A 14,541-nucleotide genomic window follows, 5' to 3' on the forward strand; every position below is an offset into this window, starting at 1 on the left:
GTGATGCTCAAAGTGATTCTGATATTTCTGTGATTGATTCAAGAAATATGGGGGAAAGGAGTGTTTTTCTCTAGGATGTGTGTTTGAGTTTTGAATAAGTAAAGCTAGAGCACACATTAAGTACAAATGTGTTTCCGTTTTGGGAGTGAAAAAATGGAACAACCCAAGTGATGTGTTTAAATTGTGTTGCTCCAAAAAAGGTAAAATGTAAGATAATTAATAAAGACAAGATATACAATACAGAGACAATTTTGTTTTCTTTCTTTTTCTTGTTCTTCTAGTGTTCTAGGTGTTAAAATGTTATGGTTTATACTAGAAACGCAGAACTAAGTCTTGGGCTTCTACCTCTTCCTGTTTTGGTCATTCTTTCTCTTTTTGTAATATCTTATTGTGTGCAATGAACCAGTGTGAATTTGTATAACTGTGTTGGTTGCATTATGTAAAACTACTATGACTAAGACTAAGTCTTTTACCGTCTGTCATTATGAAGATGATGATATTAAAATAATCATGAGGACATTTATGGGAAATGAGAGCTGGAAATGGCTTCTGGGGTAATATGGTTATGACACAATGAGTTTTTAAGAAGCAAAGGGATTTTTGAATGTACAGTTGTCCATTGTTGTTTTATAATCTACATTAGTTCAAAGTATTTTTCAGTTTTGCAACTAAAATCACCTTTTTCTACTTAGGAAATTCTTTATATTTTATGGCAGTAAAGAAAGCGCTGTTCCTAGTAAATAATATTTAGGGTTTTATTTAGTGTCCCAAGCTGCTATGATGGTGTGAAAGTATAACAGCATAAACAATACATGTCAAAATATTCTCTGCGATGACAAAACTGACACATAACAGGTTTGGCCTTCTTCTTACTCTAAAATATAAAATAAAGAACTTGATGACTACAACCACGTGTTTAGTGAATCATTTTCCCCACTTTCACTTTTTGCCTATTTTGGGACTAGTGCTGGTGTTGTTGATTCTGGATGTGACGTGCTGTTTCCCCTCCGGGTTGCCGTGATGTCACCATGGGAAAATAGCTTGTGGGGATTCATCCTCTGTTTTTATTGGTTGAGGCTGAACTTCAAGTAGATGAATAATTAAAAAAAATATTTCTATAAAGCCCCACAGTGTACCACAGGAACATATAAAGTGTGAAGGTGAGGGCTGTCCCCTCTCCTCCAGTGACACTTTGGTGTTACTTTGAGGAGGTTCAAGTGGGAGGAGTTATGCAGATGGTGCCAGTGGGGCCCCTATTAGTGGAGTTAGAAGTGCACCAAACTCACAGTGGACTGTTGTCACTTTCACTCGGTCCACCACACCCACAGCCAGAGTCAGGGTCAACAGCCACAGGGTGGCATTCTGCTTTATAGCACAGCCAAAGAAAGGTGAACTGCAGAGACTGAAGCCCTTTTTGAGACTTTTTGACTTCACTTGTTTTGAGATGCTCTGACAGAAGCTTGCAATTCCACGATTTCCACATTAAGTGGAAACAGCAGAACGACTGGGACTTTTATGGATTTTTTTCTACTTATTTAAAACCACTTTTTTCATTTTTTTAAACCCATCAAGTGGATACTGGAGGATGCATATCATGGCGGCAATGAGCCCTATTCTGTTTCTCACTCTATTTCTGACCGTGGCTGAAACAAAATTCTACAGACCATTGCAGTATAACCAGTATAAAGCTGGTCCACACCATGACCAAGGGAAACCCACCAGCAGACACAAGTAAGGTTCATCTCTTTCTGTCCTGTTCTGAAGAATCTACATGTTTTAAGTCTTGTGCTGGCAAATGTTGGGTTTATGAAGCCAAAAGAAATCATAACAAATGTGTCCAATTTCTTTTTGTCTGTTTTTCTCCTCTTCGAAAGGAATCACTGCGCCTATGTTGTTGAAAAGACAGTGTCCTTCACTGTGCAGGATGGGGCAGCACCCTATGTGAAAGCTGAGTATAACAAGTGTACCTGGGGTCAAAAATGCCCGACTCTCCTGTGAGTGTTCAACAGATCTTATAATGCTATTGTGATATTTAGACTTTGATCAGAACTGTTCTCTGATAAATGATTTTTTTATCCTTCTCAGGTATCGTCTGATGTACAAACCTTTCTACAAGGTGGCACATAAAACTGTCACCGAACTGGAGTGGCGTTGCTGTCCTGGGTACTCTGGTTATGGTTGTATGGAGGGACATCCATTGTACCATCCAATGAGAATGATGCCACCGTTCAAAGGCCCACCAATGAAAGGCCCTCCAGTGAAAGGCCCACCAATGAAAGGTCCACAGTTCAAGGGCCCACAGTACAAAGGTCCCATGTTCAAGGGTCCACCTATAAACCCTGTTGTGAAGGCCAATCCATGGAGCCAACCCAAAGGACCTCCCACCGGCAGTTTCAACTCTTATCCCATGCGCCACTTTGGGCCTCCAAGCTCCTCCTCCTATCCAGACACTCCCTTCCAGCCTTATCCCCCTCAACCAGAGCCAGAGGTAATGCCAGAGCACCAAGAACCTCATCATACAGAGCATGATGAGGAACATGAGCTGGACCATGAACATGAGCACAGCCCAGGTCCTGAGACACACATACCAGAGGAACTCCCTCCTCCCGCCTCTGGTGGTGAACAGCCTGAGGAAGAGCCCTTAGGTTTGTCTGAACATTTTATTTTTCTACTTTAAGAATTATTTCGTTGGATACGAAATTAATGAAATGTTAAAAAAGAAGAATAGAAGTATGCTTCATTTCTTGCTGACTAAAAGAGTAATTTGGGGTCTCAAAACTCACATAAAATTCTATACCGAACCAAGTTTGTGATGCTATAACGGCAAAACATAAAAATTTTCATTGTTTTCACTGTGTTTATGGCTTTTCTTTCCCCTTCCTGTCTTTAGGCCAGCCTCTGAACAGCGAGACAGAGGAGCGGATATTTCGAATGGAGGAGGATGTGCAACGTCTAAACCAAGGCCTGGAGACCTTGAGGGCAACTGTGAATGGACTGGAAGATAGTCTTCGAGCCTCGTTGAGAGAAGATGCCAACAGAATGCTGTCTGCTCTGCTCTCAGCTGCCCCAGGCCCTGTTCCTGCTCCAGCTATATCATCTAGTCCATCTAATGTTGGGTTCGTAGAGATTCCTGGAGGAGATCCTGCCACAGAGGGTCTAGATGGCAGACTTGTGTTTCCAGGCCTCACAGAACTGAACGGAAGAGTAGAGGAGCTCAGGGCAGAGCTGCAAGCCAAGACAGCAGAGCTGCATGAACTGAAAGCAACGGTGATGGGACACGATGGAGCACTGAAGAAAATATCTGACAGAGCAGGAGTGTTATCAGACACAACAGACAAACTTAGGGGAAATGCCTCAGGAACTTTGGAGAAGTTGATGGACGCGAAGCTGAGTGAAGCAAGAACAGAAATTCTTGGTGGGTTTGAGAAGCGTGTGGAGAGTGCAGAGGGTCGATGCGAGGAAAACGCTGGGGATGTGCGTCGTCAGTGCCAGAGGGAACAAGGTGAGAGGCAGGAGCAGATGGAAGATGCTCTAGAAGAGAGTAACACCGGTTTAAGAGCAGAACTGAGAAAACTCCAGGAACAGATCCATGGTTTGAAGTCGACAGAAGGCTGCTGCAGCGGTGTGAATGGCCTTGTGGAAAGGGTGCTGCAACTGGAAACATCAGTAGCAGGCCTCAACCAATCCCAGGGGCACCTCGGAGTGGCGCTAAGTGGACACAAGGACCACATAGAGGGAATGCTAGAAGGACGACTCGCATATGTGGAAGAAAAGCTCAACGTGACTGGGAAGATTAAAAGTGATGAGTCTGGAGGCAGGAGTGTTGTCTTCGACAGAGCTACAACAGGACAAGGCCTGGAGTCCAGAATGGATGGAAGGATGAAGGCTCTGGAATACCGTTTACTGACAGCCTTGGAGGAGCTGGGTAATGCCACTGCTCCTGCACTGCTGGAGGGTCATGCTGTTCCTGCTCTTGAGACAGAACTTGAGTCCCTGCAAGAGAGACTTGAGGTGGATGTGGACAGACTGCAAAAACAACTGAGCAGCCTTCAGAGTCTTTGCACATCTTCCTGTTCCTCACCTCAGAGCCCAGTTCCCATCCAGGGAGACTCTGCCTCGCCAAGTGCTAATCTGGCTAAGGAGCAGAATTTGAAAGAGGTTTTGGACATGCAAGATAACCGTTTGAGTCGCCTTAATGCCACACTACATAACATTCTGAAGCAACTGACCCACCAGCAAGATAAAGCTGAGGGAGAGTATCCCATCCAAGGAGAGATCACAGTCCTCAAGTTTAATGTCCGCACGGTCAACCACACCCTGAAAAGCCTACAGGAATCCCTAGGGACAGTTGCCAACCAGGTGGGTCAAGCCAACAGCTCCTGGCATGAGAGAGAGGCTCGCCTGGCCCAGCAGATAAAGGGTGTGGTGCAGCTGGTTGGACATCAGGCTTCAATGCTTGGGGCGGGTGAACGCAGGCTCACTCGTCTTAAAGGTGAGCTGCAGGAGATGAGGAAACGGCTAGCTCAGGAGGTCCGGGGCTGCCGAAGTACAGCTATGGGGGTCCAGAAGGAGGTAACTGAGGTTGGAGGGCGTGTTGCCACCGTGGAGGACCAGTGCAAGGGCCTTAATTCCCTGGCAGATGATCTAGACAGAATCAGGGAGGAGCTGGATGGGCAATCCAGTGGGGTCCTCCAGCAAGTGAATGGGACTCTCACTAGTCATGCTCAGCAGCTGTCTGAGCTGAGAGCTGAACTCAGAAACTGCACCTCCAAGGTGGAGCCAACACAACAGACTTTAGAGGTGGAGCCCAAGCTGAAACGAGGAGACACCTTCACTTTAAATTAGATGAGTTTGTATGGACAATGTATTTCAAAATGAGTGAAAAGGAAAATATGTTATGCTATATTTAAAGTAGGGTTCCACTAAAGCAACATCTCATATTTGAATTTAAAATACAAAGGTTTTAAACCTGCACTGATGAGGACAGTAGTAATTAGCTTGAAAGAAAAGCAGCAGCTGATTCTGACTGAACTCAATCCAGAATCTTGAAATTCAACCATGAAGGGGGAGGTGATATTTTGCCCATCATTTAGAGCCTCAGTGATGAAAGAGTGGGTAGATTAAAGTAAACTGCACCTGTGATACTGTACTGTTTCTGCAAAGCATACAAAGCTTCTTATGCAGCTGTTTATCAATGTTTACATGTTTAAGTTTTTGTATTTTTTTATAATGTCTACACTAGAAATTTAGATGTTTTATAAATTTGAATGTTATGAGTATTAAGTTCTATTCCAATGCTTAAAATACATTGGGATGTTTTTGTGCAGAATGTGTCCATATTTTTCACCAATCCAAATAAAGACATTTTTTTAAGTTTAAACTTGCTTAAATAAGAAATGTCTAAAGTGTGAATCATGAAAAAAATCAGAGTTAAGGTTCCTCTGGGGTCTGCAACAACCACATCTCTAAATTTTATAAACAAGTCATGTTTCGGGACGATGTTGAGGGATATTGATGCAGAGAAGTGGGGAAGCCACAAGAGAGCAATAGAGAAGCATTAATATTGTTGACTGCTGGGAACTGGGGGGGTTGAACTATTACAGCTATGTGCATCTAAAGAAAACAATTTAGCCCCTTAAATTCAAACCAATAGCCATGCCAGACTGGAAGACTAATAATAATTTAGAGTAATGATAAGGAGAGACAAGGCATGCTGTCTTTGTATCAGCTACAGATCATACCGCCTGCCGGCTGAGCCTGTTTTTTTTATTAGACATTACGGGAAGAGGAGGCATGACTTTGCTAATAAACCTCCTCCCTTGTTAATCCCTGTTTCCGTATCTGACAAACAACTGTTGAAAAAATAGCAATGTGGGCGAGGAGCCCACTGCTGGGACAGGTGGAGAATGATAAGTATAGAAATGCCAGGGGAGAGAGCAGGCAGAAAATAAAAACAAATCTATGTTGGAAGAGTTGACTGATGGAGCAGTGTATTGATTTGAGTAATGATGCAGGTTCAGGCAAGTAAACATGCATCACTGCAGATATTTAGAAAAGATATTCCACTGCTCCCAGAAGCTTTTTCCTCCACCAGCACCTGAAGATGAATTAAATCAGATAAAGTAATAATAAAATTTTAGAAGTAGTCTTTATTAACCCTGAAAAAAATGATATAAAATTCTCTCTGTTACACCTCATGTGTCCCACATTACGCCAGATTTCACACTATCACACGACTCCTGACAACAACACATTCATCTTGATTGTTTCCATGAAAACACTTGAGCAGAAAGGGCAGTTACAGACACTGGTGAATATGTCTCCTCTGACTCAAAGTGTCTTCACGATTCACTCAGCGATCTGGTTCTGAGTTTATCTCCCTGCACCACTCCCAGACTGTCGCTGGCAAACGACTGCTCCCAGATCATGAGAGGCACAGCTGGCACGGTAACAGAGGACAAAAAGATATTTGGTTGAACAGAGGCCAGCAGTAGTTTCAATGTGAATCATTATATAGTGTCCTCTGGTGAGTCAGAAGGTGAAAGTAGAGTGTTTGTCCTCATCATAGTGACCATCACAGAGCGGGGAATGTTGATTAGAGTTGGCTCGGACAAGAGGACACTCAGGAGAGACCTGCTTTAAGTCAAAGACTCAGAGCTTGTTGGTAATAAACTTCAAGATTAGAAGTTTTACAAGAAGCAGTAATTCATAACGCTTTCATCCTCATGAAAAAGACACTGCAGAAAGGTCACACTCATGGAAACCAACTCTTCATAAATATTTTAAAACTTATTACAACAAATGTTTTGAAAGATAAAACCGAAGCACTTTGGAATACTACACTGGAAGCTTTACATCACTGATCTCCTGCACTTGCCTTTGTTTTGACAGGAAGATATCAAATGGATCATGCCCGTGGTGCTGGTGTACAGTTCCATTGTCTAGATTGCAAAGTACACTTAACCTGGAACTGTCATCAAAAGTGGGCCTGCAGTGGGAACGGGATTAGTCAAAATAATGACGGGTGCTTCACAGAAAAGCCTCTGCCATCAGTGTATGAATACAGTGTGAATGGGTGAAGGTGACAAGAGATAAGGGTTCTTTGTTTTGTGAGAAGACTCAAGAATGGAATATATAAACATTCTATGAACAATTTACCATTTTTATGAACACAAAGTTTAAGTTGTACAGTAACTACTGAGCCTTACATCTCTTCACTTCAAATTTTCATAAAGGTGTTTGATGTGTTGGTATAGTGTGCAAAGAGATGGTCACCCGCAGTAGTTGGTGCCAGAATTACTTGTAGGTTAAACTGATGTTTTCACCAGTGCCTGTCTTACACTATGACTGAGATAGAAGTGCAGCTATGAGGCATGAGCCAGGGCTCTAGCTCCAGTTAATATTAACTGTCATAATACTTTAATGATTTACAACCCATATGTAAACAATCCCAGATGATACACAGCAAAAAACTGACATCTTCAAAGTGTTTTTCATAGATAGATAGATAGATAGATAGATAGGTAGATAGATAGATAGATAGATAGATAGATAGATAGATAGATAGGTAGATAGATAGATAGATAGATAGATAGATAGATAGATAGATAGATAGATAGATAGATAGATAGATAGATAGATAGATAGATAAGTACTTTATTAATCCCAAAGGGAAATCCAGTTATTCAGCTGCTCATCACCACTCACACCACAGTCACAGCCAGAAAGTAAGAACAAATAATAAAGTGCAATGATAACACACAGTGCAACTTACAATAAATATACACTAAATAACTTAATATGAGCCACATTGACCTAACCAGTCCAGAAAAGTGTCTTATTTCAAGTTGTTTAAAGAAAAAAACTTAGGTCTAAATTACCTGTGCCAACTAAAAAAAATCTGCCAGTGGGGTAAGAGAAATCTGCTTGCCAAGATTAGAATAATGTCTAAATACAAGCACATTCCTCTAGTCAAAAACACTTAATAAGGTTTTAGTTTTTTTGCAATGTTGAAGGTTTGTGAGAGCAATGCATAACCAGCACATGCATGTGAATGTTTACTTGAAGGTGCACTGATGGCTGATGGTGCTAGTGTTGCTAAAATTTGCCTCACTCAGCAAATCAGTATATCATGTATCTGCAGGCTGCTAGCTACAGAGTTTAGCTTTCCGGGGAATTTGTAGAAAAATTTGTAATCAAACAGGGTTAGCTTGTGAGACAAAAGACAAAAGTCATCAATAAAATATACATGTTGTTTATTGGAATGCCAGTATAGCCTAGCTATAGGTTGTTTCTTCAGCAGGAAGAAAGTTAGCCTGGCCCTACCAATCAAACTCTTTAATTTTCATAAATTTATCAATTGTCTTCTCAAATGTGTCTATCTAAAAATGAATAAAACAAACCTATTATCACTGATTCATGTAAAAGATGTCTTTCCTGACCGTTTCGAGTTTTCCTAGTGTCAACAAAGAAGGTTAGGGTACTAATGGGAATTTGAAAGACTGGCTTAGTGAGTCAGTGCTGTGCTTTGCAAAGACAATTTTCCACTGTGAGAAAGGTAATGATGTGAACCCAGAGCACAGCTAACCTCCCTGCGGGTTAATTAGTCATGCCACTTTTTTAAATGACTTAAAAAACAGAATCAACAGATCTGTCTTCAATACATGGAACCAATCAATTTCTGAGATAAATCAAACATACTGCTCTGATGTGTTCTCTGAAATGCTGTCACTCGTTTATGTAACAACAGAAGCAAAGACAACAACGGGTATAAAAAGTGTTTCCTCTGCTTGAGGAGAAATGTGGCGCTGGTTCACTGAGTAGATGCAATTAGCTGAATTATGAATGAATATGACTGAACCACTGTTTTAAATTAGCACCATTGGATCTTAGTAATATAGCTGATCATGCCATATTAAAAGCTTGTGAAGAGTCAGGTTTTACATTTTGGAAAAGGCTCAGACTTGATTTGACCCATACTGCACAGCTACTCAAATCATTTCCTCTTTCCTTCTCATCTCCAGGCAGAATGTCATATTTACTAATTAGTGACAGTTGCTACACCAAATGCAGGAAAAGAAGTGTGCTCATCTGTCAAAGACGTTCATTATATCACATCCTCATTCAAATAATTCACTGGTAAGAGGCAGACAGATTTCAAGCGGCGGCAATTAGTCACATTGCAGCAGCTCATTTTATTAACAGTGAAGCCTCAATCTTTATAGTTCAGCTGTTTTTAGGCTGAGGATTGGCCTCTGCTCTCTGTCCATTGGCACTGCTGCAGGCATGTTGGTCAAATGAGGTAATCACGTTTAAGTGTTTCAAAAATATTTATTTATACTATACAGCAATCTGTTGAATGTTAGACAAATATTTACCATCTCTCAGCACAGTTTCATGGCTCTACAAACTCCTGAGAGGAATGTTTTGCTCTTAATCAGCTTAATGTTTGGATGCCAAAAAAAGCTGACTACTGCTGTAAGAGCTCTGTCATGAGAATTGTATGTGTAAACGCAATAAAGTTGTAGCATAGCTGAACAAAGAGCTGACTAGCTGCAAGGCTCTGTAATGCTTAGGAGTGCTGCAGATTAAAAAAGCATAATTTGTCTTTTTATTAACAAGGGTGATGACTAGGGATGTTCCAATATAACCGGTGTCCTGGTGGTCTAAATGGAGTATTAAATTAACAGCCTTACAAAGATCGCACAGACCTCTAAGGCTGTTCACACTGCAGTTAAAATTTACCTGAATCTGATTTTTTTGCTCAGACATGACCCATATCTGCTTTGTTTCAAAACCAGTGTGATTAGTTAAAGTCACAGCGTGTGCATTTACATGCAGTCAGTCACCCTTTCATATTTGAAATACCAACAATAACCTGGTTGCACAAGAGCAATGTAAACACCAATGATCGTTTTAAAAAACAACCCTCAGGGTACTTTTCTATCCCCAATATTTGGGGGTAGAAAAGTAAAAGATCATGTATACGCCTATTGGGGTAGTTTCTCGTTACCATACAGTCTATGCACGCACTGGGTCACACAACCGTTAGCACGGTGATGGCAGGCAGCCAGACACACAATGCATGGTGCACAGAGAGAAAAAAGTATATGCATCTTGCCTTTACCTATGCGGCCGGGACAAACAACGTCCAGGACGTGCCACTTTTGGCTCAAATACTGGACGTCCCAGCTAATATGGGACAGTTGGCAACCCTACGTACAACACAAGCAAGAATTTAGACAGAAGGAAAACCTAGTTAGTGCAACAACAATGCTACAAGTTATTCAGCTGCAGGTGTTGCCATTAAATGCAGTTTTTTTTGTTGTTTTTATTTCTTCAATCTTCAACAACATTCAGTAGTAGTGCTGAAAAATCGTAAAGAGGGGCTTAGACCTACTGACTCATTCTACCCCTGAGAACAAAGAGGAGAAGGGTCAGATTAAGTGCACAAGTTGTTTTCAGACATCTCTTAAGAGTAGAAAGGGACTCTGTGGATTGTATAGAGTTAGGTAATTCATTCCACCATTTGGGCACAAGAGAGGAGAAGAGTCTGGCTAGTGATTTGGAGCCGCACTGGGCTGGGAGCACCAGGCATCTTTCACAAGCAGAGTGTAGACCTGGATGAGGTCTACTGGGTAGGCAGGAGCCATTCTTGTTAATGTTTTGTAAGCCAGATGAATAGCTTTGAATTTGATTCAAGCTGCTACTGCAAGAAGAAGCAAGATCTACATCTGGGTGACGTGTGCTGTTTTGGGCTGGTTAAAGACCAGACGTGCTGCTGCATTCTGGATTATCTGCAAAGATTTAAATGTACACACAGGGAGGGAGTTGCAGTAGTCGATGCGTGATATCACCAGGGCCTGCACCAGAAGCTGCGTGGCCTCTTGTGTTAGGTAGGGTCTGATCCTCCTGATGTTATAGAGGGCATATCGACAAGACCGTGAAATTGAGGCTGAACCTTAAAGGTCAGCTGGTCATCAATCATGACACCCAGATTTCTGGCAGGGTTTGTGGGCACAAGTTTATTGGAATCAAGCAGATCATTGATCTGTGGTTGATCCGAGAGACAAGCAGGAAGGACAATGAACTCAGTTTTGGACAGATTGAACTGAAGGTCATCCATGTGGAGATATCAGCCGGACACGCTCATTAATCATTTAATCAGCCATTCCTTCTGTTAGTACCACAATGCATGATGGCATATCTATTGCTCAAATAGTGAGCATTGCTAATACACTATTCAAAATGCATTGTGGGATACATTGCGTGGACTTTATAGTGAATGACCGTGCTTACTCAGATTTCAGACAGCACTACGAAATTGCGTATTCACTATGCAGTGCACTATATAGTGAGTAGGGAGTGATTTCGGACACAGCCTTAGTTTTTTTAGTGCAGGGAGTCTGCCATGGTGCTGTTGTTGTTGTTGCTATGGATACAGCAAGACAAAGTGGAGACGACGTTCATTGCGTTATGACGTTCTCCGTGAGTCCCTGTTTTGATCGATGTACCATGTGATAAAGGAATAACTTTGATTGCTTGCGCAAAAGGGGTTATTCCGAATGTTTCAGAAACCAGATTATTGACCTTAACCCATGCATGCAAATGTAGCCTCTAAATCTGACATTTTCGAATCAGATTCAGGCCACTTTCAGATGTGGTAGCAAATTGGAAACACATCGGATCGCTTGTTCCACACTCCTGTTCAGTTAGTGGGGGTTTAGCACTGATAAGTTAGTTTTCCAACCAACAACAAGCCCCGAAGAAGAAGAAGTTCTATGTTGTAGATGAAAACAGAGGCAGTTGTCACTCTTCAAGTCTTTTTTAACACAACCTGCTCACAAACGCCAGCTGCTGCCACACAGTTTTTTTAACATTAGACCGTAAATGAGACTATCAGCTGATGCCATGTTCTTCCCGTAAACACCATTCTCGGCATGTCAGTTAAGTGATACTCCGGGATGGAACAAGTTGGGTCCTATCACAAGGTTTAGGGCAGAAATTACCCCTACAGCAGTGTTTTTGTACAGCAGAAGCCCAGGGCGCACGCACCAAAGACCCCTCCCTGCTCCTCTGCTGGTTTCCTCTGCACTCAGACGGGACCAATTTTTACTTGGCCAAAAACACAAATAAACGGATTCCCACCGAAAAAATCTGATATCGGTCTGCATTCAAGCTTTATTTAGAGAATTTTCAGCATGTTACTTTCACACAAAACACAGCTAAATAAGGCTCTAGTTCTCATTGTGTCTCTTTGTCCTGGCAGACTACCTGCGTTTGTTTATATCTGGCACGCTGCGCACGCAGACCGATACACTAAGCGGCAAGCGCCTCGTAGCCAGCTCTGGCTCTGCAGCGGAGGTAGAACCGTTTTACGACACGGTGAGAACTACAGCCTTATTTAGCAGTGTTTTTGTGTGAAAGTAACGCGCTGAAAATCCTCTAAATAAAGCGTGAATGCAGACCGATATCAGATTTTTTCGGGGGAGTCCGTTTATTTGTGTTTTTGGTCAAGTAAAATATGGCCCCGTCTGACTGCAGAGGAAACCAGCAGACGAGCAGGGAGGAGGTCTTTGCTGCGTGCGCCCTGGACTTCTGCTGCACAAAAATACTGCTGCAGGGGTAATTTCTGCCGTAAACCTTGTGATAGGACCCAACTTGTTCCATCCCGGAGTATCACTTTAAGGCCTGTGATGTGAACATAGCCCAGGAGACTGTGCATCAAACAGTTGTGATTAACATGATGAATAACCAGGATAAACTGCAAACACATAAAGTACTGAATGGCAGAGCAGCCGCAGACTGAGCCAAATGCATTTATGAGATTAAGATATCAAGTCTTAATTCATTTCTTTTTTACTGGGGCGGACGCGATGATGTGATAAATGATGCTGCAATCAGAAGCCTCTTGCATAAATGAGCTGAATACACCTGTATCAAGTGTTGAGTTCTGTGTGTGTGGGGTGTTATTTAGTAGGACTCTGAAGTTATTTGCATATAATTTAATCAAGGTGAGCACAGTCGATGGCAATGCATAATGGTGGAGCACTCTGCTGCAGCACATCTTCACACAGAGGTTGCAGACTTATTAACAAAGCTATTCTTATGGCCTCAGGCAGCGACAGTGATTTAATGATCAGAAGGTGGCTGTCATTCACGATTAAGCTGCTGAGGAAAATGTATTACTTGCTACAAAAATCTGTTTACTATTTTATGATAAACATATTTAGCATGTATAAAATTCCAATACGTTCTTAGTCAGAGATTCAAGCAATGTAACGCATCCTGAACATCTTTTCGATGTCAATACAAATTTTATGGTGACTCATGCAGTTTGTTAAAAAATTTGACACAAGTGTCAGACCAATGTGCTGGATGACTAAGCATCAGATAGAGTGGAATAAAGCCTGCCGTAACTAGACACTGAAGAATGGTAAATGTCTCCTTTAGACTGATGAGTAATGCTTCACTTTAGCTTAACTCATAATGGCTACTGTAGGTTTGACAAAAGAGGGGAAATGGGCGAGGAGTTTTTTTTTTGTTTGTTTTCAGGTTTCCTAAGTGCTTCTAGAAGATAAACAATACAAACACTTTTCAGCCATTCAGACAATTCAAAGTTAATGGTAACTATCTGGGGGGGGGGAGCTCAAGGGAAAAACAAATTTGTTCTAATGCATTTTGTGTGGACAGAATCAGATTTACTGCCAAGTAGGTTACAGAATTTGTTTCTATGTTTTGAAACCAAACAAAGAAAACAGTAAGATACTAAAAGCAGAAAGCTTTGAAACAGCAGTGCATTAGCTGCAAAAGCCTGTATAAAATAAATCAAAAATATGAAAAATATAAAATATGTAATATTGCTGAAATGGAAAATCTTTGCAGTAATTTTCCACAGAATGTGTGTGCAGGTACCATGGTTTGAGCCATCCATTGGTGTGAGCCCTGCCCCACTGGAAACGTATCGAGTGGAACAGGGCAGTGGATCACAAACTTCTGCAAGTGGTTTGTAAGCATGCCCTTCTAGTGTTCCTTTGTCTGGTTTCTAACACAGACCTTTTGCTTCATGCCATCCCCCACTTTATACTACCTTCCTCTCTTGAACCTCTCCCGCTTTTCCCCAATAAAGACAAAAAAATGCCCGTAAAATAAAAAAAAAACAACGAAAAACAGGTGAGACCTCCACCAGATTACAGGAGTATTCAAAACTTGTGAAGGCCTTGCAACAATAACAACAAAGAGAACAGAGTATAAAAACAACAGGTTGCAACACATTTCTGAAGCTCATTTATTAACACTTTGGGCTTTTTCCAAACCATTATTAAGTATGGTATTTTTTTATGTTTAAATATTAGGGATAAAAATTGAGATTCTTTAATATTTCCAATTTTTATGATTTGAACAAGCTGAACAATCTTGAACAATTTCGACAAGCTACATCAGGAGCCACATTTTCCCTAAAATGTACATCACAGGTGAGTCAGTTTTTAGGATTTACTCAGGAGATCTGACATCTCCATTTTTTTTTAAAACCCAGTTTAT

General features: G+C 41.4%; 1 protein-coding gene across 1 annotated transcript; it reads left to right on the forward strand.

Annotated features, from left to right (window-relative positions):
- The first annotated feature begins 1,585 nt into the window (after positions 1 to 1,585).
- emilin3a (elastin microfibril interfacer 3a) lies at positions 1,586 to 4,845 on the forward strand. Its single transcript, XM_074682450.1, has 4 exons — positions 1,586 to 1,731; positions 1,875 to 1,994; positions 2,086 to 2,645; positions 2,891 to 4,845. The coding sequence occupies exons 1-4, from the start codon at positions 1,586 to 1,588 to the stop codon at positions 4,843 to 4,845; spliced, it is 2,781 nt and encodes a 926-aa protein (XP_074538551.1).
- The last annotated feature ends 9,696 nt before the right edge of the window (positions 4,846 to 14,541 follow it).

Source organism: Halichoeres trimaculatus, unplaced genomic scaffold (genome assembly GCF_033239565.1).
Source record: "Halichoeres trimaculatus isolate MK-OKI-2021-1 unplaced genomic scaffold, fHalTri1.1 fHalTri1_scaffold_11, whole genome shotgun sequence".
Taxonomy (NCBI): domain Eukaryota; kingdom Metazoa; phylum Chordata; class Actinopteri; order Labriformes; family Labridae; genus Halichoeres; species Halichoeres trimaculatus.